This window comes from Varroa destructor, unplaced genomic scaffold, assembly GCF_002443255.2.
Source record: "Varroa destructor unplaced genomic scaffold, Vdes_3.0 BEIS01000007.1, whole genome shotgun sequence".
Classification (NCBI taxonomy): domain Eukaryota; kingdom Metazoa; phylum Arthropoda; class Arachnida; order Mesostigmata; family Varroidae; genus Varroa; species Varroa destructor.
The window spans coordinates 4,815,715-4,842,160 of NW_019211460.1; the positions used below are offsets into that span (position 1 = coordinate 4,815,715).

Below are 26,446 nucleotides of genomic sequence, written 5' to 3' on the forward strand. Positions count from 1 at the left end.
CGTCCGCTATTTAAGGATCCGCTCTTTTTGGCGTCAATCAACTTTTCGAAACGAAAACATTTTCCTCGCTGGAAACAGTCTGGCAGCCAAAACAGACAAATAGATTATTTCCCTCAGACTGCAAGTTCAATCTAAAAACATGCGAGAGAGCTGTGGAAGAGCAACATTATTAAAAGCTGTAATTAAAAAAAGTATTGCAAATAAACAGTGCGTTGTAATACAAGGACTCTAAATTTACCCCACTTGAAACGAATATTTGACTTAGGCCCTTCTAATCAAAGATAAATACTTTATTAAATGTTGGTGAAAGTTATCTATACACAAGTTTTTGCTAAAAAAGGCTATAACGAGTTCAACTTGAAGTTCCTGGTAAAAGAACTGCGACATTTTTTTACTGAACAAAATAAGTAGATGTTTTGTTGTAATATTTTGGTTAATGAAAAAAAAAAACAATATGTGCAAAAAGTTAGAAAGAGTGTAGCAGATCAATGTAATAAAGGAGTCGAAATTATCACTTAATATTAGGACTTTTGATATCGGTCGTAATTGCACCAAAGTGATGCTATCTTGCATTATCACTACTTAATCATACTACGTGTTATCGCTTGCTATGTTATTTTCTTTTCAGCCTCTTGAGAAGTTTTTTTAGATTGCATAATATCTTGTAATGTAGCCTTCTAAACTAGCTTTTCAATTATGCAGTTACTCGCTATGGGGCCCTTCTTAATGCCTTTAGCATTAGTGTTGGTCTAGTTATACTCATGGAATCAAAATTGTACTGTGCTTGATGCAAGTGAGTTTAATCATTCTACCAATTTTCTGGGAATTCTAAGTTCGAAGTCCACGCTATCGATTCCGTTAAATTACGTGATGTTTGTTTGAAAGCCAAGTACTCACACTGTTCTTTGCTTTTCGAATTTGATCTGCTAGCATAGTGTATTTTCAGAAATAAATGTTTTTTAAATTCTTATAGGTTTTGTGCTAGTTGCATTGACACAAGGAAAATGTAAGTGTCTTTTGCATTTACTATACGACATATATGGCTATATGAATATTATATTATAACGTGCGTTGATTATGACAGTACACATACAATTACCAGGCGTAGACATGAACAAGTGCAACGTGAACTACATTTCGGCGTTAAATCAGATTCAAGAACTAAAGGCTTAGAAATTGAGTGTAACTAAAAAAGGTTTTGTCATGAAAATATATATTTTATTATCGATTAATGGTTTCCATGTTTTTTCAAATCACTGTTTTGCAAGCTGCAGCTTCATATATATGTATGCATATACATATATGTATATATATACATACGTAACGAGAGATATATATATATATATATCTCGTTATGTATAGTTTATTTTATTTCTTTTCATACTATAACTACTTACCTCAATTTTTAATTTTATTATTTAATCTTTATACACCTATAATGTACTAATTCTTTCGGAGTTATAATACATTATTGTGCTCATTCAGCTATTACTTTCATTACACAGTCTGTAGCAATATTATTCCACATAAAGTGAATATCGTGATTTCTTGGTGATTCTTATAATATCTGATCGAATCTCAATGACCCAAAAAATTAGAAACTGCCACGTCGATCTTATTGTTTCCAATTATTTCCCTTTCATAACGAGATGTTTTACCAATTCTTGCTTCATCTTTACTGACCACACTACACCGTGTTTTCCTGCTCCCAAAATGTTTAATTTATATTCGTCTTATGGTCAAAATATCAGCCAGTAGCTAACTTTTTGTCAGCTGTCAATCGATGTACGCCGCAATTTTGCTTACTGATCGCATACACCTTCAGATTGCTTTTCTTTTTCTTTACTTCATTTTTCTTCTACTGTCTTTACTCTTTGTTAAACTGTCCCTTTTGATACATTTACCTCTCCTTATTTCGGTAGTCTGGTAGAGTATCGAAACAGAAAGCGCTACTGTATCGCATTATGAATATGCGGATTTTGCATTATTTACTCGTCCTTGCAAAACTATACTTTTTTATCTAGCGGACTGTATGTCGATGTACGTTTACATTATATTATATTGCTAGTACTAGTTAGTAATTTTCGTTAGTACTAGTTCGATTTTATGGGTGTGAGCTTTGAGTTAATTTTACGTGTTGGCAACGTGTGCAAACGTATGCTTGATTTTTTCGGAAAGTGCAGTTGGCTCGATCGCGAAGTCCGTCCTGTTAGTGCTATGTATCAAATTATCAGAACAAATCATTAGATACATGTTTACTACTTTGCCCGTATTTTTCAAGTTTCCATGTTTCCATTGCTGATAGAATTGCATTTAACGAGCGTGTATATAAATAAAGTGTGCTATGGCATTTATGTAGTTTCAGGCGGGTTCACTTGAATTTAAGAGAAGAATATTTCAATATCTAATGGCACACCAATAAGAGCTATAATGGATATTGTGAGCGTTTCTTAGAGTTTTGTATTTTTCTCTACCATAAACGGGCATTATTAGTTTTGAACAATGTTGAACCGGTTCGTTTGATATACGTTTTACACAGGCGATAAAAAACAAAACGCGTTCTAGGATAGTTGAGAAAAAACATTCAGTGAGAGCACAGACAAACAAGTCACTGATATTTACCATAAACTGTCTCGCGCGCAAAGAGGCGTTATTAATAACGTTGTGGACCACATAAAGCACGATCTATGACTTATAATAATAGTACAGCAGGGTAATCAAGTTGGAATTGTTCCGAATACGGAGAAATTTTAATTTACGCGCCCTTTCGTTTACTACGTTGGCCAAGCCTTTTTAAGTAATCGAAAGGTTTTATGACCAGAACGAATATATATACAAAGCCACAAACAAATTAGGAAGTACTGAATAAATTGAAAAAACTACAGATCTCAATATCAATTTTTCGTTTCTCTGATTCAGGCAAAGTTCCAAAGCTAAAAGGGCAATCAGTGCCATTACATAAAATTACCTGGTATCATACTGAGATAAAAGCAATAATGAATGATGTCGTGGCTACAGACAATTTTCGTTTTGATTAACGGCTGTTCTCCTCTCAAGAGTCCTTACATTTGGCCTTGTCAAACTTGGAGGTTCTGCTGCAAATTCTCGCGTCCTGCAAGTCTAAATTACCATTTCTAAAACGCAAACCATTTTCAAAGAATCTCACGATCGATTATACCCTTTTCGTGTAGAGCATAAAATGTTCGCGGGCTTTGTGCTGTCTCGCTTTTTGCTCCGGTAGAAAGTATTAACAAGATGGTGTCAAAATGCACTTTTTTTGTGATAACCGGGATATCTATCTCTCAAGACTTGCTATGCTACGTGCTTCATGTTCGAACAAAACAGATGGGGACCCTTTTTTGCATCAACACAGCGCATATGTTAGGGTCATGGGCCAAAAAGCGATGGTACCAGATGCATTATTGTAATGTGATTTCGTAACTATAGTAAATTAACCCATCACACCGCAAAAATTATGAAGCGAATTACTAGAACAATAACAGACGATTGTTCCTGGATTTACTCCAATAATAAAATCCAATAAAGGCTCTACTGCACTGTAATGGCCAAAGATAGAGACGTATTTATGAACTGATGCAATTACGCAATGCATAAAGGTTTTCCCTTTTAACGCAAGCTCATAATCATCTAGAAAAAAAAAAAGAGAGAGGACGTAAACATTTTCACCGTAGGCACACTAAACTATTTAGTCTTTGGTCATTATGTTCAATTGGTATGTTACGTGCAAGTAAGGCGTTGCTGGAAGTATTTCAGCACTTCAGGACGGCATATTTCCGCAGATTTTAATAGGACTGTGAAGAATTTTATTGACCAAATACCATGCAGTTTATTTTATCTACACGAAAACTGACTGGCAAAGCTCGCCTCGTAGAAAGCAACAAAAGGTATGCGGAAAGAATGCACGCAGTATTCTATAATGCCGTATTGCTTTACTGAAATGGAGAGCTATACCAAAAACGATGGAACTAATTCAATAGCCAAACGATTTTACTTGAAGGCCTCTGTTTTTCGAATTTTACGTGTCGCTGTCAGGCATTTATCAGACAGCGTGCTCCCAGCACGAAACAACGAAGTGTGTCTATGCGCGAGCTCGAACTTAGACTACCGTTGAAGGGCTATAAATACGACTAATTCAGCTAAAATTCCTGTTAACACAAAAAAAAACATTTCGATTGACAACATAATATATAAATGATTTTTAGAGGAGGGGAAGAACGGATCATGGAATATAAAACAAAAGCGAAATTAAAAACGACATTCACAACTCGACAGCACATTTCAAATATCAAATAGACCCATGGTGGCGCCTGGTACAAACACTTATAGCACCCACCATTTTACGGTGGCATCTTACGAAGAAGAATAAAACAGGTATGACATCGAGACTTAAATGAAGCTAAATACAGAGATACTTAATAAGGCTAGGTACGCTTCATCAAAATGCTGGCGCTTCACAAGCGACACACAGATGTTATATGTTCTTGCAGTGAACATTCCCGCAAAATCAACTGAAGCGACAACAATTTAAAAAAAGCACGATTTTTTTTGCCATTTGAAACCCTAGATTTCCTAACTTCGGTTCACAAAGATTTATCTAAACTCAGTCTTCGTAGCTGTGGTTTTATTCACACAGCTCACGGGTTACCTTTTCTCGCCGCATAAAAAGCAGTGCTTTGGAACTTCGCAGTTTGTACTAACTAAAAAAAAAAACAAAAAACTTGCGTAGACTGAGTTCATCGCACTAAGGCATCAGGTATTTGATTTTTTAATAATGTACTACCAACGTCTTTTAACCACTGGAACCTATAAATTATTTTTTGTCGTACTGAGTGATTTGTATAGCTTATATGGGTTACTTGCGCTACAATTTATTTACTAAGTTTTAAAGGAATTCAGATTATCACAAGTATTGGTTTTTAACTGCGTTGGGTAGAATAAGAAATCTGCTGGAACATTTTTGCTCATCAAGTGCTTAGACGATTCGTCGTTTGGAAAGGTCAAGAAACTCGATAGGTGTCCTAAAACTAGACCAGCATCTAAAAATAAGGCGTCTGCATGATGGAAAATTGTAAGTGCTAAGGTACACAAAGGTAAGGTTTTCAGCATTTGACAAGCGCAGCATTTGAGTATAAAAACGAATGTTAGTTGAGCAGCTCAAGTCAATCAGTCTCCTAGAAGCTCTCGTTCAAGAAAATACAAAGAGGAACAAAAAAAATTGAGGCCTTGAAATGACACATAAGGGGTGCTTTAAAGTTTGCTTAATTTAAATCGAAGAAATTAGAGCATCACAGAATACAAACCATGTATTTATATCATAATTGTGTGCGGTTACGTATGCAAGATAGTGGACGCGGCGCGCAAAAAAATCAGCAACGTAAAGAAAGATGCCGACAGCAGGGGGCTACACAGGGCGTGGGCATATAGGGAAAGATTACCGGTTTGCTGCATACAAGCTATCGGGCTTTTTTCATCATCTATTTAGAACATCGCAGAGGCGTCGGAGTGCTGTGTCGAGATTCAGAAATGGTGTGGGTACGACTCGATGCCGTAGTGGTAAAAGGGTGGAAGGTAAAAGGCAGGTGTGCGGAAAGAACTGTGCATACTGGATTGTCGCCGGCGTTGTGCGATAGTGAAAATTTAGACATTAAGTAGACAAGAGAGAGAGAAATCGAAGTCGTAGAAAAAAAACACTTTTAGCTGCGTTATTAAAAATTGAGGCGCTGAGAGTTTCGTTGACTAAAATACGCCAGATAAAGTTGTAGACAATGAATTTGCAGATCGTGAAAGCCAACGAATGGTTTTCTGTTTTGTTCGATGTGGCGCTACTGCAGACTTTATAAACCTTACTGATGTAAGCTATATGGCGTATGTAGTCTAGGCCATTATAAAGTGGGGAGGTAAGCCGCTTGATCGGACAGATTCGCCAAAGAAATGTAAAGCACGGAGGGTCACTGCTAATAAAAACAAAAATTATGTTAGCCAGTTATATTCCGCTATTCTCAACAGGGTATCGCATGATTTCCTAAACACCCACGGACAACTGACTTAAATTTCTTTTAGCCATATCTCTTGGAGACATTATTAAGACAAATGAAGGTGTACTGTATTGGCAGGTTCCGCCAAGATGCAATAAACCAGCAGGAAGGCTAATGTTTGACGACGAGACATGCGGTGTGATTGGGACGGGCGCACGTGAGTGAAGCGGGATCTAATGAATTTGTTGGATAGGGTTGAAGTGAAGATGCCGTTGGGGAAGAACATGACGGAAGCCAATCGCGATAAGCCGATCTCTATAGGGTTCGATAAGAGCTTGTACATAACGTGCGAGAGCCGGCAAACCGAGTAAGTTACTTCGTGAAGCACAGTTGGAAGTTGTGATTCTTCCGAAATCGAGTTTGCAGCATTGATCCTGTGGGTGAGTAAAGTTTTCGTAGAAACTAATCTTAAAAGCCACGACCCGAATATCGCAAATAAAGTTACGGAGAATGCAGTGAAAGATGGCGCTATAGCAAGATTCTCTCCATGCCAGTGGTGAAGATAATTCTGTTGGATAATACGATGGCGTAAGTTGATATGTCCTAAAAAAGCGTGGGCGTGCAATTTGCTTTGAAGTAGAAGCTCCTGTAGCGTTTAAACGTCGTAGATTGTCGATGTGGGGTGCGATTACCTTTTGGCTTCTCTACAAACTTGATCCTTGACCATCGTCTATAGCACTCATCACAGTGCGTTTATTGGTCTGCTTTCATTAGTTAATAGTTTTCTCGTGAGCTTATCACCTCACTTCAACCACTCTTCGGGTAGTGCTTGAACCTGACGAATCTCTTTACCCATTCTGAGGGGGCATCTAGGAGGCCTAAGAGCCATGTGAGTGTTCTGTACTTGGTTTAAAGCAGAGCAACTGGTTAGCAAGGAACATTATCCTCTGAGCTTTCTGCACGTAAGGTGCATTAGTCCGCAGTAACGACGGAAAAAGCCGTACTTTGTTAGGAATTGCTCGAGAAAGAAGTTGAGCAGTGCTCCTTGTCTCTTCAGACAGAGCCTCATGTCCGGAATGACGTCTCTTCCACTTCAGGCGTGCCGGGTTGAACACGACTTATTCTACTAACCCTGGAAAAGTGCTTTTCCCAAATTTGTTGGGTAGCTTTTGTGGGTTGCCTTTCTTTTTTCTTAAGACTCCAAGGTATGATGTCTGCTAAAATTAAAGCGATTGTTGCACTAACTATACGGTAAGCTTTGGAGACCCGTAGAACAAGCATTTTTTGAGATTTTCAAAAGATTTCTTAGATTTTCGCTTGCAGGTGATTTTGACTGTATGGTATGTTTAAATTGTGCCGTAACCAATAGATAAATGTAACGGAAAAATCGAGCCGTAGCACAATTCGCTTTAGTAACGGTATCATTGGTTTAGAAAAGTGTAATGTCCAGTTCTTTATTAAGAACACAGTGTCAGTATATTTGTATGCAGATCTCTATAAGACAGCTTCTGCTAGGTACACAAAAGAAATGTGCAAAGAACAATGTGCACCCAACTCCAGACGGCAATACGAGTCGCTGAAATTATACGAATATGAAAACAACGGTAATTATGTGCTACCGTTTTGTCATATTCTATACGGTATCATCAGATTTCACATGCCTACATATCCATCGCTGTCTCTATAGCACGTTGACTCGCTGTATCCAAAAGCCGGTGGACACTTTCGATTTGTTCTGTCGAAATAGTTGATTCAAATCCAAAATACGTGTTCGGATACCCCTGTATACAGAAAAACGAACCCCAATGTTGGGGAAGACAGAAGCACAATGTTACGAGGCGCAACGATTAGCGAACGATAGCTGGTGTAAATAGGCAAAATGTCGGACGCAATATTGTATCCTTAGACTGCATATCCGCAATAATTATATCTTTAAGGGTATATCTTCCCCGAGGCCCTCTACTAACATACTGCAATAAATACAGTAATTTTAAAGACAAATCGGCCTAAACCACCGGAGTCCGTTCGCCATACGAACTCGGACATCAGTGGTGGATCTTGACAATGGTACCCATACTTCAGAGATGCATGTCTGTTTAACTGCCATAGAACACTTACCAATTTCATGCAGCATTCTGGATGCATGAAAAACTGTCGTGATGCTTGGCAGATGTAGACAGCCTCAGATATTTACATAAGCTCGCTGGTCAAGGGCCCTCCAGAGATATTATTATGATGCTTCATAATAATGGTGAAACTGGTAACTATCCATGGCACTATGCCTTATAAAAGATCGAGCAATCAGCATATTTTTGATGCCTTTAGAATTGGCGATCTGCATTCGATTTATGAATGTGTGTGTGAATGAGTGAAAATCCTGTGTCCTGTACAATGAAGTATGTGGCGCTTTATGCTTTACAGCCAACCTTCAGTAGATATCGCATCTGTAACCTAAAACGGTCGACGTAATATTTGATGTATACATCAACAATGCCAGGAGGTACCTTGCATCGTTGATTATTAATTAAGAAATTTGTCGAAACGAGAAATGTCACATAAAGAAATATTCTCTGAGAATTGGAATCATCGGGGACTGGAGACTTTCTCTGCTATCGTATTCTATAAACACTAGAAAAGCATCTTTAAGCATTCGATATTTGCGATGCATTGGGCTATGCGTTAGTCCATTTCAAGTCACACCGGCGGCTTCTGTGAGAAATACGAGCTGAATATGAAGACAAGGAATTTATTTACCCAAGATGAAGAACTTGGCTAAATGCTGACTGCGACTGAGGAAAACCACAATCATTGAGCTGTAAAGAATTATATAAGAAAAAAAACGTTATTGAAGTTTTTCGTGCTTAAAACAAGGCGAAATAACCGAAATAAAATAACCGTATCATTTACTGTGGAGTTTCATTACATCCGGCTGAACAGGGTACAGATGACCTGTTTTAAGTATGGGGCCCACCTTAGCTCGGATGCGATTCGAAATAGTATAGATGATCGTTTTCTGACATAACGATTTATTTTTTTAGATTTACAGGGATAATACTAGACTATTATTTAATTCCACAATAATACTTTTCTAGCATCCGGACAGATAATTGCGACGCAAAATAAAATTCAGTCTTTGAAGTTCTATATTGTGCAATGTGTTGCTTGTTTTTAACTTTAGCAGTAATGATCTTATCATCGGGAAAAGGTCAAAAAAGAGCCTTCCAAGTTGTTTCAAGAACAGAACAGCAATGAAGAATGTTGGCCTTGTTACCCCCAGAGAATATCTTTCGTCTACTTGATATAATAAACTTACATGAGGCTTTTGCAAACTATGCGATTTGTTTACGTTTAAAAATGGCCGCTCAATTTTGAATCGAAATACCAAATACGCGTTCTGTATTTTTCATGAGGTTTTGAAGCTTGAATTACTGCACCAAGGTATTACGATGAAGCTGTATAACGATTAGCGAAGTCGAAGATCATCGCTTTCGGGTAGCCAGGAAAGTTTAGGATTTTACGTGCAGTGCTTCCGTAAAAAAATTCTCAGCGTAACACTGTATTTAAAAACGGATCCTGGTTTTTTTCGTAATATAAATGGCTTTCTTTATAAAACTTTAATTATGACTCTAGCCGAACCATTAATTTAATCGGGAAATTTCACTTAAAAAACATATTTAGTTTTTCATATAAAGTTTCTAACCTAGGCAAAACTGCACTAGAGCATTATGCAGAAGCAGATATAAATACTTACATAAATACCATGATGAAATATTTGAGTACATATAAATAACATGAATACGAATACGATGTAACAGGAAATGCATACATTTAAGATATTACACATCGGAATCATGTAGGAAATATAAGAAGTTGTGTGCACTTCAGATCTACTATGTGGCAGGAGAACATTTACCAACAATTTCTGCAAAAGTGCGTTTGTCATTCAGGCTATCATGCAATATTTCGAATCATGGATTCGACAATTTGGTTTAAAGTCTGCTTCAAAAAATAATTCTGATTACGCCAATGAAAAATAAAAAGTTGATGTATTATGCACGATAAACATCAGATAAGATACGACACGTTGGCAAAGGAAATTTTGTGCAGGCAGTTCCAGGTGATGTTCATAGAAGTATTAAGTGAAAATGATGATTAAGTGTATTTTGTGACTTTACGACTATACGCGAGTTGTGATAACAGGTTTACGTTTTAAGCGAAGCCAACCCTGAAATAAAGGGAACGAGCATTTTCTAACATAATGATTATTTTAATTTGTTAAGTTCACAAAGATTAACCGAGAAGAATCCTATAATATATTTACAAGCCTCCATACTTATAACTTATAACTCAAGTAAGATTCAACCTATCAACCCCTGTGTTACGCTATGGGCTGACCGCTTTGACACAAGGAAAATAACTTCTGTTCTATTGATATTTTTTTGCTAGGAATCGACGACATAGCTTTATTTTAAAATACCTTTCTAAAACTTATACAATGATATTTACAACTAGAGTATATAATTTCAGCAAATCTTCAAAACATTAGGCTATGGGCTACTCCAGCGACTTTGAGAAGTTTAGCTATATCAGAGGTTTCAATGGGAATTCAGAACAATGAATATTCCCCTCAACATTATAGGTTCGATTGACTCCTAATGAAACGCCTTTCCCCGATTTCGGGTAACTATAACTCAACCTCTACGGATATGGCCGTATCTAGCAAAAAATAGTTGAGGTTGAAAAAGCTTAAATTTACCCGCCAACATACACCCTGCACTAAAGTCGTCTGTTGCAGTTTAGGAGTCGTCTGCCGATTTAAGATGGCGGGTGAGTGGTAAAGGCAAATTATTATTACTATTTAGGGGTTCTAAAAGTGTCGCAGTGTCTAATAATAGAGCCCTGACTGAGCCGTCGTCGTCACCCAATGCATGTGTCTATCGTGCCTGCCTTTTTATTTTATCCGTATGCGTGCTATTTGTTAAAAGAATAAGTGGTATAGTAGTGGCTGGTGGCCAGTAAGTAACGTGCAATTTCGACAAACTGGAGAATATGTGAAGCCGGTTTCAATGGTGTTATATTACGAGCACAATATGTGCGCCAAATATACACTCTCCGTGACAGTAGATCGCCAGCCATCAATGACTAGTACGTAAGAAGTTCATTATATAATCTATTGCCTTATTTCCTTGCTAGCGCAATTTCTAACAGACTAGTTTTTTTAATTGCATTCGAATATTGTGCTGAAGGTGAGAAGAATTTGTGGCATACATATGTATGAAAAAGGCAACGCAATGTACATTACTTTCGGGGTGTCTGAATGTATAAATGAAGTGACAATGTTGAGCTTGGTTAAAGTAATTGTCATTATTTTGTTCTGAAAAAGATTAATTTATAAAATAATAGTTAAAAACGTTTATCACTTCTGCTTAGTGGAATTGCTAAGTGATAACAGCAGAGACATTAAACAGTGGGTCCTTTGATCCAAATCTTACAGACTAAAGCAGTACTGATGTTTAAAAATTGTTCACTGAGGTTATTTCAATGGATTTGTTAAATAATCCTAGTCCCTTCTCGACACCCACAGTTAAACCACATTTAATAAAATTCATCAGGGACGTTTTAGGGAGGGGTTAATCACCCGAAGCTCTTTTTCCTTTTTCCTACACTTTTATTCTGAGCTGCATTCAGGTTCTTTGATTCTTTAACTATACTTAAATGAAGATGTGTCTGTGTGAACAAAACTCGTCCTATGATCGTTAGTATCGGTGTGGTTGTTTTGTCTCCTTGCCACACCAAAGTGGTGATTGACTTCGCCAAATAATGGATTTTTAAGTGCAGTTAACCAGTTAAATGCTCAGCAGATATGATTAAAAAGCATTAGATATATATCATTGTCTATCTTTTCCACTCCAAATATTCATGGAACATTTATATGCATAGTATTGACACCAATAAATCTTCACAGCACATGGTCAAGATGGCCTTGGCGAGAAACGATAAAGGAAAAAGCTTGCACAAAAAGGCTAGATTTTATTATAGCATCTTAGCATTCCTATAATATTTCCATTTTGTGAAATCTCCAAATGTTCCATGTTTGTGATTTACTGTTCTATATTGTACCTTTCGACATTTTACTAAACACCTTATGCTTTATGCATTCAATGTCAGCTCAATCATTATCATCGCGAAATTCAATTGGTTTGCTCAGTTTAAGTAGAAATTATTTTCCTTAAATTATTTATATAAATCCATAGATTTGTTTAAAAGACCTGAATACAATACACTGATCGTTTAATGTGTGGAAGCCAAGTTCATCAATAAAAGACGGGATGAGCTCTAACTTAATTCTACAATGTTTAATACGATAGCTTTGTAATACATGTTTCATGAATCTACATAATGTAAACGATTTATTACATGTTTTACTTGTTTAAGTAAAATACCTACTAGATAATAATAATAATAATAAAAGGTAAAACAGAAGCCTTAATAGATTAATGGAACCATCGGGACTGACGTTAAAGTTTTACAGGTTGTATTTACTGAGATTGATGTCTAGTGAAGACTAAGCTAGCACAAACGTACTGTCCTATATGACAATATTGCTGGTATACAGATAGCTACTTACTGTTTCCATTGACAGATGACAGGGGATCGGAATTCTTTAACATGTTATATATCTACATCACGATGGATTGATAAGTCTAACAGTTTTGCTGTTGCGTCCGTTATTCTTTGTAAGATCCACATAAATCTAATGATTGAGTGTGTTGGATAAGATCTTTGGGAATTAATAGAAGTAAAGTGACATGTCTCTATCATATTATGGATTTTTTGGCCAACATGATTGACTCAGCCAAAGTAATGCTGAGTGAAGCGTGAAACTAATAGCGTAACTCCAACAACTTGCATTGCCGTGTGCTATAAAATCGATGTTTTTATAATTGTTTGTCAATCATGATTAAATTGTCGGTATTGAATCCTAAATTACAAAATTAAAAATTTCATAAATTATTTAATTAGTTTTGATTTTTGTAATTGCAGTGGCCATTGGTTCCTATTGGCGCTTCTGCTCTATTTCTGTCGATGCTGTGAGGGGCAGAAGCCAGCAAGTCTATCGACCCAAACATTGTCCACGTAGGTCATATTTCGAACGTCGGTGATAAACAAGTAAAAGTATAAAGATTATAATATCAAAGGTCTGGATGACTGGCCAGCTTCGATCGAAAAGTTGATCGATCGGAGCTGGCGACCCGTGAACGACTCAATGATGATGTCGCAGCATCGACCGCCGCGGGCGCCGCCTAAGCCTCTCGGCGGATCTCCGGGACCTCCGTTAGGAAACAGAAACTCCTCACAGCCATTGGAGACAGCAGCAGCGGCCGTACAACAACAAGCATCCTCGCTACTCACAGGTAATAACTAATTAAACAAAAAAAGATTGGCACTGTAAGGATTTCGGTGACATTAATACTATAACATCGGTATCAAGCGACTGACATCGCTCGACCTGAATGATAATGAGGTGCAGAATGTTACTGCATAGAACAACCTTAGTAAATATGTTTAAACCAACGAAATTGTAGCCGATCAAACTCACGGGCTTACCACTATGTGGCAAAATAAATAAATACTCAAAATTTTACGTTTCGTGCTAAGGTTAGGTATTGCTGCTAATCGCGCAGGTACTGTGGTAGTAATTTGTACTTTGTACGTCTGTAGGTTCTCGGTGTAATTTTTGGAAGTTTGAAATATCAACAAGGTATTCCCAAACGCAAGTTAATCCAAGTTTCCTCGTCAGGCTAAACTGCACGGATAATAGCTTACATGAGCGCCATTTTTAAGACTATTTTTGATGTATATAAATTTAGTTGCTTTAACGAAAGAAGGGGTAAATTGAGATGTTGTTGCTCTGTAAGGGCGGTTTCTAATTTGTATCCCAGAAAAAATATTATTTGGGGTGTAGTGCTAAAACCCTTATAAGTAGACACGGTACAGTTGCTTTTGAAAAGTAGGAAATGCATTCATCTGTATAGTCGATAAGAAAATGTTAAGTAAAAAAAAAAGTGAAATGTTGACGCTTTGGATTGACTTGGTTCAGAGCTTCAATGTTTATTCATTACTTAGAACACCAGAATAGGTAGTCCGTTCAGGACTGTAGCTGCTAAATCAATCCCATAAGAGTCAAATTTCCTGAAACTTAACTCTGTTTCTAGAAGTGATTTTATTTGTAGTACATTTCTGCTTGCGCTATAACGTTAGATTTGCCCGCGGATTTCGCTCCGCCATAACCTAGTATCTGATAGAAAATTCCCTGCTGGTAGAGGACTCCATATTGTTTGGTAGTGGTTAGCTTGCTTTCTGCAAGAATGAACGATGTGCGTGTTACAAACGAACACATAAATAGTGAATTTTTGGTAACATATTAAAGCGTAACTTGCTAGCTTTTTCCCGTACCCACTTCACGCTTTTGATGATGAGGACGAGAAGAACGACTTGTGGTCGTTGGTTAGCCCAAGACCTATTGCGTATTAAGCGATTTGGCAACTCTCTTTGCGACAACCTTTCTTCATAAGTTCAAAGGAATAACAACACCAGCCCTGTAATGGATCACGTTATGCAGTGCCAGGCACGTACATGAAGTTTTAGTATTAAAACAGAATACAATTTACGGGATTCTCTACGTGCCTGATCTAGCCGTTCTGCACGGCTTGGGTGATGAAAACGGCTTATTAGTCGGTGTGGCATGGTGGTATCCGTCTGTCGGCTGAATTGAGTCCTTTTTCACAGGCACTTCTTTCTGACTTTGCTTTGGAGCAACATCAGTTCCAAAGGAGTACATCATAACAGCTGCACAAGAATACATAGACATTGAGCTTTATTAACGTGTTCGGAGGTATTTAACAGGCCAAAAAATTTAAATTACATTTATACAGTATTATTGGACGACGTTTTGGTATGTATTCAAATTTTTCGCTGTCTACAACCGTAATATGATTAGATGTCAAAACAAGTTACTGTGAGTACCAAAGCTTTTGAATGAAGTAGATCACAGTCAATATGCTCAGTGTTGGCTCAATATAGGATTACCCAAAGCGCGTGTTAAAAAGACTGAAGTTAAAGAATAAAAACAATAATGGATTCCCCGTTTAAAAGTTGCCGGTACTGTAGTCAAAACATAAGTTATTCTGTGCCATTAATCAACAAAAGCATCAAGTTGAAGAGGAAACAACTTCGGTAATAATGTAGAGTATATTTAGGCGTGAGCTGATGCTCACACTAGTGATGAAAGTCATATGCATTTGTTACGAAATATTGCCGGAAAAGCAAACAGTCGATAATATCGGATATCTTGAATTTTTGAAAAGCCTTATGGATGCATGGCGCGGCAGCTGACTACACACGTGTGCGGTTACTCGACGACAGTGTACGACCTCATGGCTATATTTCAATCACTGCCTGGGGGTTAAGGAAGACAGCACCAGCTAACGCCTTCAGCCCTCTTATTCTCCAGACTATGTTCGGGTAATCCCGACCTTGGATGGTCTAAAGAGGGCTTCTGAAAAATGAATTTCCTTAAATAAGCCATTGACAACGAGATTAGATATGGTAATGTTAATCAACATATACACAGCTTTTGAGAAAGTGCCAAGTGTAAAAAAGTGGAGTACATATAGCACATACCAGCAATAGTTCTACTTTACATGGTTTAAGCCTTCGTTTTCCTATTAAGAGAAATAGCATTACCTGCGGCAAGTTGGCTTTATGGCAGCTAGGCGGGCAGATGGGCATACGTGAGAGGTTACTATTTTACAGATAGATAAACAGAAAAGCACAGTTCCAGCGCCCGATTAGCCCGTTTGACTACCCGGCCTATGTGGGTCTTTCGGCTTGATAGCGCAATGGCCGTGTCACCAGCCAATTCGACAAGCCACTCTTCATGAGCTCGTAGGAATGTTAATATTATTTTGATACAAGAAGATAGAGCCCAACCTACTTTCATAGTTCTCTACCCGTTTCGTCTCTTTTAGTGCACAGAGACCATGCTGGCTTGTATCTAGTCTACAACCTTCTTTCTGCGAAAAGCCTCGTAAATTATTTGCACTTTAGAGAGATGACGTTAATTCTTAAGTAGTTGGCGCTATAGACAGACATATAATGAAAACAGCCAAGCGGTCCATCTGTTTTTTTTAACACCTTTAGCTATTTCTCTTGTGCAACCGGATCTTGTAGCATCAAAGACTAGCTTGCAATATAAGATCTTGCCGGGGTAGAAGTTACTGGACTTATCTAGGGTTTCTCTAAAAAATTTCTACGACAGTATGCATAATCACTACTTGAAATTACATTAAAATTCGAATATAGATAATGTCAATACAACAGGTAAATAATGGCTATCTATAACTCCATTACAGTCACCCTACTGCAAAATCTCATTACTCTGTCGTAAGGACCTCATGCTCCTATTCGAATAATCTTTTTTGCAATTAACTCATTTTTCTCGCCTAATAATTAATTTCTCCCTGTGTGATCAATCAGTTCTTGTATTGCATGTAACCTACTATCTGAAAAATTCTCAATTTTCTTAAAAATACTCTACAAATTTTCAGCAACTTCCACAAAAAAATATCTATTCACGTTCCAATAGAAAAAGTAGGAGAACTTCTTTTACATTTATCATAAATGAAGAAATATCCAATATTTCTTATGTTTAATTAGGTGGCGGGTCTGTGTCATCATCATCGCTTCGGTGCCCTCCGGGCTGGACCCGATTTGTGAATCATCAAGGTCACGTTGTTTACCGAACAGCTCTTGGGCACGAGATTCATAACGCAAAGCAGCTCAGGTAAACAACTGATAGAAGCATAATAAACATATTTGTGGCAGGCTGATAATTAATTCTGAACTGGTAAAAAATGTGCGGATATAAACATTAGTCAGATACTGGTGTATCTGCGCGGTGAGATAATACTGAGAATTTAAAAGTCAAGCTGCATATGCGTTGAGTCCGGAGCTCCTCACATCCTAACACCAAAAATTTTAATGATTGTGACACTGTTAAAGCTAACACCTTGACTTCTGAACAATATTGTTGTATTTATATGACGGGGTTGACATGGTTATAAATAATTTGATGCAAAGTTAAATTCATATAAGCAGAGTCACATTAAAGGGATGTCCCGGATGTATTTTTAGTTGGAGGTGTATATACCTTACCTACAACATTTTTATTGCAGAGACTTTCTTCTTTCGGACGTGACATGCAAATGTGGATTACCTTGCCCGCTGATTATAGATAAATGGTTTGACTTTAGTTCACCTAACTCCAATGGTGAGCATTAGAGCGAACAATCGAGTAAATAATTTCTCATTCTGAGTTTAATTCTAAAAAACATCTCATACAAAATAACGTGAAGTTTATTATTCGCCTGTGATACACATTTTTGCTTAGAAAGAGGTGTCGCAACCTAAACACGACTATTTGGCTTGTATATTTATATGGATAATTGACGTCGTCAATAACTTCGATATAACCAGCTTTGTTTCGTAAAAGTTAAGTCGCCAGCTTACCAATTTTTAGCATGTAGTCGTTATTCATGTTTTCTTCTTTGTATGTCGAAAACCGTAACTTACACGCAAACAAATTCGATATAACAATTATGCTTTTTTGCAAGGACTCCTTGACATAAAAAATATCAGACTTCTCTGTTGGTTAACATGACTTTTAATGGCTTTTATCTTAGGCCATAACGGAGATCGTTAATAGTGATACGCGCATTCAAGCTTATGAAATATTTGTCATACGACGGTGAGCTTAAGCCAATTTACTCATGGGGCGACGCTTCCGAACTATGCAGGGAAACTGACTAAAATGTAATAAAAAACTGGAAAGACTGAATACAAAAAGGAAACGGATAATGCGAAACAAGCCATCTTGAGACTACTGGAAATATTAGCTACATGTAAATCTAATTCAGGAAAATTACTAAATATATTTGTTTTCTCTCTCACCCTAGGGGTGACGAGTTCAAGTGTGCTGGTGGCGGCCGCTGCTTCTGCCGCTGCTATGCCCTCCATGGACACCTCTTCAAGTGTCGCCGATACGGTGACGTCTTCTAACCTACAAAGCCCGCAGCTTGTACCCCCTCATGTACCACTGCCACGAGAATGTAAATATTATCTCAAATCTTACTTTCGACTAATTGTAAGACAAAAAAATTTTTCTTTGAAACAGTTTAAATAGCAAATCACTTTAAATTAATTAGACATGACCGTATATTAAATATGCGAAGTGAGTAGTACCATGCTGCTATCTTGTTACGTGTCACACTTTATGTATGTCTCTGAACCGTGTCATATGATTACCAGTAACTTTAGACGATGGTCGTCGCCAGCTCGACCGGCGAAAGGCACTGCCTAGCATAACAAGCACAGCTGCACACGGCATTCCGTCAATCGGAATGACTAGTGGAACCACTCGCAAGAAGGCTTCGGTACGGAGAGGGCCCTACGAGGGTCTACTTGTATCTCAACTGCTTGCTAAACAGAAAAGCAGTGTTAACGCCGTCTGTGCCAGTAGCTTAGAATGCTTTGGCCAAGCAGAAATGCACGCGCAACAGACAGCACGTAAGAACGCACACTCTAGCGCTGATGGTTTTGTTAAACAGAATTCCGTGTCTACTAGCTGCACTGGACTGGTACTTCATGAGCAGGTGAGTAACGAATATTTTATGAGTAGAATACATTGATTTTCTTGGAACTACGGTAGTACAGCACCATGAAAAATGCCTTCTGTCTGTCTGTAAGATTTCTTTTGTATTTTATTCGGAATCACGTTAAGCCACCTCACTGTAACTTCCTTAGGGATTCTCGTCTTGCAGAACTTGATCGCATTGGATAAAACAATACAGTTTTCTTTCTTGGAGCGAATATAATATTGGAAGGATGAAATAATGCAATATTTTAGTGGTTCAAGTATTCATGACGTCATACCTTAGCATAATTAAAAAAATAGTAGATATTTTGCGTAAACCATGTAAAAGAAAAGTTCTGGATCTGCTACAAAAAATGGTTGTCGATTTAGATTTGGAAAACCATTTACCACATGCTAACTTGTTTTAAAAGTCTAACAGTTCCCTGTCTAACTGCGTAGTTTTATGTTTAAGAACTTTCTGACTACTCCTGTTATGCCGAGGAACCCGGATATGCAGACGTCACAATCAACCATTACACCGGTGGTGACTGAAGCAAATGTTGAGTGTTTTTCGAGGTGTTTAACGGCAACAATGGCATATAACGAAAGCCATACTGCGACATCTACAGGTTTAATAACTGAAAAATTGGATCATGTATCCTCTCCTCCTTCCCAACACCGTCAACAGCATCCACATCTAATACAAACAGACGGAGCTGATAAAAAGGCTATGATCTTACCAAGCAACCTGGAGGTCAGGACACCAACTGAATCATTCATTTCTCGTTACAGAATCTTTTGTGATCACAGAGTTAACGTTCTGTCCGTAAAAATTAAAGCATATTTATTCCCGTCTCTATTTATTATTAAAAAAGAGCTAATGCCATACCACATATATGATGTATACTTTCTTTGAAAAGTTTTAGCTATTAATCCAATCAAAAGATACATCGGCAGCGCATATCGGTATGAAAATCTTAGACATGAAGCGTTCCAATCAACAGATTGGCACTGAGTGTTGAAGTGTAATATTTCAGCTGCAAACGGGAAGAGATCAACAACAACCTCTGCTGGCACAACGACAGCAGCAGCAGCAACCATTGCTTGTAGCAACTGTTGACGCTTCTCAAATCTACCAGCAACCTCTCCAGGTAAGAACAGGATCAGTAGCAGACAACCCAAGTATAGGCTTCATGTAAATTCTTCTAGACATAGATCTAAAATATATGCTATAGGCAAAATAGTCTGAACTCATTTTATAAAAGCTATTATCCTTAATGATTACTGTATGATTCATGATTACACTATACCAGTCATTTATTTTTATGGTGACAAAGTTTATATTAACAAAATTACTCGTTCTTTACGTTACTTTGATCGATAAGGTGTATTGTTCGCCGACTACTGGTCCAACTGCGCATGCCGGCACTGGCATCTTGCTTAGTCCTCAGCAAAGTGCTGAACTTGTATTGCAAAATAATATTAATAGCATTGGTAATATGAACAATCTAGCAGCTGCAGCTGCGAATATCAGCAGTCTGAATGGCCAAGCAGCAATGAATGGAATCGTCAACAGTATGATGCAGCACCATAATAATCACACGGTGAACGCCGTTAACCACTTGAACAATCTTAACGCCTCTGTGAGCAGTATCAGCAGTGCCCAGGTAAATTTATGTAATGAGTATTATTATTATTTGCAAAATTTTACCTAGCTTATACGCATTTAGTTTCATATAGTAATAAATCAATGATCAACATTCACGTTGACTTTACACAAGTACTCTGCGATCGGGCATAAGCGTTACAAAGACGCTTTGTGCATGTTATTGGAATTAAAAAAAGCAACAAATTACTGATTGCAGTTATCTCGTTCGTTGCAATATTTTTTAACCAGGTGCTACTATCAGCAAGCGCACCCCAGTTGCTGACGTACTCATCTGTCTTAAATCCCCTTCCTGTACCTAATTGCCCAACTGGAGTATCGCCCATTACAGTTTTGGGCGTATCCTCATCTATACCTCCAATAAGTATTGTCGGGGTTGGACCACCTCAACAGCTTCCTTTATCGCAAATGCCGCAACAAATGCACACCACTTTACAGTTACAAAACCATCCGCAACTGCTCAGTCCACCACAGACCACTGGCCCTCGACCAAATCAGACACAGGGTGAGTGATGAAGGTTATGTAGGGCTTTTGTATTATTCGCACTAACCATTTATGACAGCTAGTATCCAGGATTGTAATTTATTTTTCTATTTAATTCAATTTATTTTTTTAAATGTTATTAATTTGTTAATTCATTTAGTGACAACGGGAGGGACCATTGTAATGACAGCAGGGCCGTATTGTGGGCCACCTGTGGGATCCACAACGGTTAATACAGTAACCTTAGATGGAACGGCCACAGCGTCCGTAAACGTGAATGATTTTGGTCCGGGAGTAAGAAGAGTGCAGCACGCGCAGTGTTCACAGTATACACCACCGATGCCAGCAGGCACAACTCCAATAGTCCGCCAACAGCAGACACAACTAAATGGTATGCTCACATATACTAGTACCTTATGAAACATCAGATGACTTAATTAGAATCGTGAGCGTCAATAGCCTAATTTTAGTTTCTCCATTACTTTATTTACGTAGCGTGCAAATAATTAAGAATATTTGCATATCATAAGACCTGAAGAACATGCATATCGCCGCAATGGTTCTGCTGATCTCGCATGGTACAGCAAACTGCTGGCCCACACCCCGACACGATATAGTCAGGTTTCTTAACATCCATACAAATAGAAACTTAGCGAACTTGAAAAGAACCCTAAAGCGATCCAAAAAGGGTTGCCATCATCCGTCTCCAAGTTATGCAAGTAAATGTAAAATATTTCTTTACCGTTTTGAAACTTAGACATTTTCGACAAAATCCAACGCTTAAGGTCTATGCATAGCTGAAAAATAGTTTTACTTAAAAGTGTGCAAATTAAAATTCCAGACATATGAGAAATAAAAAGAGGTGAGCGAAAATGCATCGATCGCTTCCAAATGTTTATGATAGTAAGTTTTCAAACTGTTATGTAGCATCACTTCAAAAACTTTTCAAGAAAGAGATTGCAAATCATAGTGCTGTGCTAGCGTCAACTCTATGAAAAAAAATCCTTACATTGGCTGCCCGGAAGCACTTTTTTAAAATTATTACTATTATGTTTACTCATTTACTTTTCACTAGCTAGTCACACACATTGCTTATTAACTAAATGCTAAAGGTTAAAATCAATACATCTACTATTGTTTTTACACACATGTTTGTCTAACTTAGATTTGAATACCTATATTTCTTATTGACTTTTTCTTAAATTTTGTTCGCATTCTATGGCCCATATGTAACATTTTACTCCAATGTATGTTATATATAATTTACTGCAACAGCGCAACTGAAAAACCAGTGCAGTTATAGCTGTAAAAGGCCCTCCACAAACCTTATGGAGCTTGATAACAACATTGTACTTAGCGGCTCAAAATCTCAGTGCATCGCATAAAACATATGTCGTGTCAAAATAGCTGTTCTTAGCTAAATAATCAATTTTTAGACTGGTGATTGATCGGCGAGTTAACCATGAATCATCCTTTCACTCACTTTATACACGTCGGTGCCTGATTGTGTTTCTACTAGGCGGCGCTCTCTGTTCAGTGTCTCTTCCTCTCGCAGGTGATACAAGTCAGTCGGTGTCTACAGGTAGTAGTGATAGTGCAGAAAACTGCCCCCCATGTCCACCCACGTGTGCCACGGTCCAATTGTACAACGTTACTGCTCTCACTGGCGACGGAAGCGGCGGTATGGGAACGGTGTTACTACAAACGACTCCACAAGCGTCGGCTCCTGTCCCTGCAACATACGGTTCGGCACCGGTTCCATCAACATGCAGCGCCGTCGAATAGGCAGACAAGCAGTCATCACAATGAACAAGCCAGCAAACGGTAGAAGATGTCTGTTTAAATATTATGGATTATTTTAAAAAACTTTTTCTCTAATCCCTTCCCTAAAAAAACTACAAAATACAGTTGTGTGCATAGGAAAATAGCATGTAAATTAGCAAAAGATAACAGACAGGTAGAAAAACTCGAGTCCCATAGATTCGCAAAAGTCGCGACTCACAAAGTGTGATTATACATGTTTAATCCGCTTTATACAGTTATTTAATATTTGGCATCAGTTACTCGGTTGTTTCCATATGCATATTCATCACTTGCGCTAATCGCGGTTAGTTATTTACAAGCTATACTACCTCCATGGCATATCTAAAACTATACAAAAACGACATGTTATAGCTAGCGGCCGCGGCGAGTACACATTATACGAACACATTCATTACTGTCCATCCTAGCTGAATATATTTTGCTTAGGCTATCTAGGAAACCATCAAGTAGCCAGTGTACATTTTTCAGTCATATTACATTAATAATTTACTTAGTCTATCCACATCGTTGGTTTGTCATGCCGTCGTATGAGTTTATAGGTAACCGAAAGTTAACGAGCATTTTAAGCGATGTTATTAACTTGGAAGCGAGTGCTCACGCATTGGCTTTCCCGTACAGTGCAATGAATTAAGTGTGAAAAATGGACACCTAGCCATTGATTGCGAACTACTTGAACGCAACAGTACATGAAGTTGCGTAGTTTTAGTCGCACTCATCGTTGTTTCCACATGTAAATCAACGCTCTTTTATAGTACATACGTTCACAATATACATTGATAGTCGATGCGATGTTACAGTAACATAGATGTTTTATTGTCAGCTGATAGTCTTAAATGTATCAAGTGAACGCATAAATTAAGACTAACAAAATAATATCAAAAGGTAGCAGTTATAAGAGCAATACGAAAGCAAGCAGACAAGTACACGACCAGGTTGTTAAGATATTTTGTAATGATAATGGTGACAAACGACCGATCGATTAGTTAAGAAATCGATGATGACGAATAAGGTGGTGCATTTGGAATGAACCGTGTTATTTATGAAATAATGTATGACTGACATCAAATGACGGGTCAGCAGAAACGGTCAATGAGATCTTTTGGTTCTTCGCAAATACACACCAGATCACCGCATAATCGTCTTGACGCCGTACAGCATTCTAGAATTTTTTACTTCAGTTCCATTAACTGTTTGGCCAATGTTTTTGCAGCGTTTCGACGAGAATCTATTTCTTCAGCAACAACGATTTCCCTCACTTTTCTGTCTCTAAACATACACGTCTATGTTAATTCCACGTTTGAATTAAGGTCGATGTTAATTCATAAGCAAAAAAGTTCGGTTCTCTGGTGTGCGGCGTACTAAAGAGTGAGGATTCGAATGCACTGAATCTTAATACCATTGTTAAACGATGTCTGGACATAACGTTAAAGCCAGTTTATTTGGCATTCCAAAGAGGCGCAAGGTTTGGCTATCTCCTGGCGCGGTGACGCGGTAACACTAAACATTCTGCATTTGCGAGCGGTTTTGATACAATATTGAGCAGAGTAAATAGCCCAGTACTTGACTAAAGCCTTGAAAGATTTTACTAGCACACCTAAAGCTAAAATCATCGTGATAATTTTTTAGCAAAGGGTCGGCTAGGCATAACTAAGAAAAAGCTAGATTTTGAAGCTTTCATTCAGCGAATCTTAAAACTAGCCTACTATTTTAGGAAAGCTACTATTTCTGAAAGCGCAATCCTACTATAGCATTTGAACGAAACTCTTGGGTAGAACAGTGCTGCAATCAACACTGGCAGACCCATATAAGGGAGATAGCGAAAAGTCAGCGTTATGGCTACGTCACCAAAATAAAGGCACATCCTGACAACTAGATAATTCAAATGTGAATGTTCGGCTTGCAAGTTCATGCGTTGTTAAAGAGAAGAGTCCGCAGATTTAGTAGCCGCAATTGGAACCTGAAAATACACTGCAGTGTGCGTTCTCGGCATTGCAGGTACCACTTGTTTCAGTATATATAGACTATTAAAATAATAGTAATACGTGTAAGCTTCGAATATTTGTCTCGTCGCATGATGTATGATGTGCCGTGTAACTATTTGAGTGTCACGCTTTTTTTGAAAACCACGTCGGAAGACCATAACGTGTACAGGATAGTTACGTATTACATTTAGACCGTCGATTCAAGGTTGGGCGTTCAAGTTCATTGAATTCGATAGCTCAATAATTACGTTTTAATCATTATCGATAAACTGATTCTTAAAACGTATACAAAGTGTAATTTAACAAGTGATGTGCGGTTGCGTGGTTGTCATTTATAATAGTTAAGTTTGGGCTAGTTAGCGAATGTACAAGCTTCAGGTGGCACGATAATATCATCATCTATCATCTGACGCAAGCCGCTGTCAAGCCAGTGGAAGGAATGAAGCTGGAACAGGGTCTTACCGTCAACATAACTACTGTAAAGCCCACATTCACTAAAATTGAAAAAAACGCTTATTTCTGTACACGGAAAAAACTCCCAACTATCCTCAATTAAGTTTAAAGGGTAGCAAGTGACTGGATCTCGTTGAGCTGTATTATGGCAAGCTTAGGTGAGAAATCGCGCAAATCACTTTTCGAGCGGTTAGGTATTAGGACAAAGATAGAGTTCTTCAGTCATATAAGTGGACGTTAAAGTATATGATGATATAGTTTCTGAGTACGCCTCGGTGTCGGGTGCAATTTTTATCGAGCTTTTGTTGCGACTTAAGAAATATAGAACGCTGAGCTAGAGGGGTTAACAGTTATTTTTAGGCATGTATGTGGTATATGGTCACGAACAATTCATGATTCTATAAAATTCTTGGCTTTATACCGCTGAGTTGCATCACAGAGTCGGCTTGTAACTAAATATATTTGTAATTGGTGTTAGAGATGTTGTAGTCAAAACGTAAACCACCTTCTCGTCTTTTCGTATTTTGTCGAATCGTTGGGCACGTTGTAAATCATTCTAGGCGATTCATGCAATGGCTAAAAACGCAGTAGTAGATTTTTCAGATATATCTCTTGCCTGTAATAGACGTTAAATGGGCATCACAGTATACACTGTAAAATAGATATGTATAAACTGTATGTATGTGTACATGAAATATATACATATGCATAATATATCTGTAAATGAATGTGAGAAACTAGGCGAAATATATATATATATATATATATATATATATATATATATATATATATATATATAGGATGGTAGCTCTAAGTGTAGACCTGTTTTATTTTGCTTGTTTGTATGTCGCACCTTTTTAGCAGTAATCGTGAGTATATTGGTATGGTAAAATTTTTAAGTTTCGTTCAAATACATTACCAACAGTAAATCCACGATACTTAACCTTTAGAAAAAAAAAAAGAAAAAATCAAGGAATGCAATAAGGTGTTTAAAAAAAGCCGATTATTGAGGCGTATCTGGATGACTTTACAGAAGTCTCGAAATTCATCAAAATTGATTGTATCTATTTAAAATGCTCTAGCCCTTTCAGTGGTATCCTTATTGTGGACCTTCTGTTTTGACACATTCATATCTTTGTTGTAATTTTATTGTATAATGACCAGGAAAAACACAGGTTATCGACCTTTGCTCTTATTTCTAAAACAACCCTTCTGCCTTCTCCTTGATCAGTGTGCGGTTCAGTTTCAGAGTGAATAGACTTTTTACTAGTACAAATTATAGTGATATTCTGGTGGGACAAATCTTGCCAAAATGTGTAAGAGTATAGAGTTACCATCTCATACCGC

At 37.7% G+C, this 26,446-nt stretch overlaps 1 protein-coding gene across 6 annotated transcripts; it reads left to right on the forward strand.

Moving 5' to 3' along the window:
* Positions 1-39: 39 nt before the first annotated feature.
* On the forward strand, positions 40-26,380 carry LOC111254425 (uncharacterized). 6 transcript variants are annotated; one of them, XM_086974470.1, is made up of 13 exons: positions 40-1,006; positions 6,135-6,436; positions 13,041-13,411; positions 16,716-16,842; positions 17,234-17,328; positions 18,014-18,166; positions 18,366-18,709; positions 19,163-19,444; positions 19,728-19,841; positions 20,076-20,357; positions 20,588-20,861; positions 21,001-21,231; positions 22,360-26,380. In XM_086974470.1, exons 3-13 carry the CDS (start codon positions 13,264-13,266, stop codon positions 22,623-22,625), a joined length of 2,316 nt encoding a protein of 771 aa, XP_086830596.1. In that variant the 5' UTR covers positions 40-1,006; positions 6,135-6,436; positions 13,041-13,263; the 3' UTR covers positions 22,626-26,380. The 6 variants fall into 6 exon arrangements, with proteins under 6 accessions (XP_086830596.1, XP_086830598.1, XP_086830597.1 ...); XM_086974472.1 differs by lacking the exon at positions 6,135-6,436; XM_086974471.1 differs by lacking the exon at positions 40-1,006 and having other exon boundaries at positions 5,808-6,436.
* The last annotated feature ends 66 nt before the right edge of the window (positions 26,381-26,446 follow it).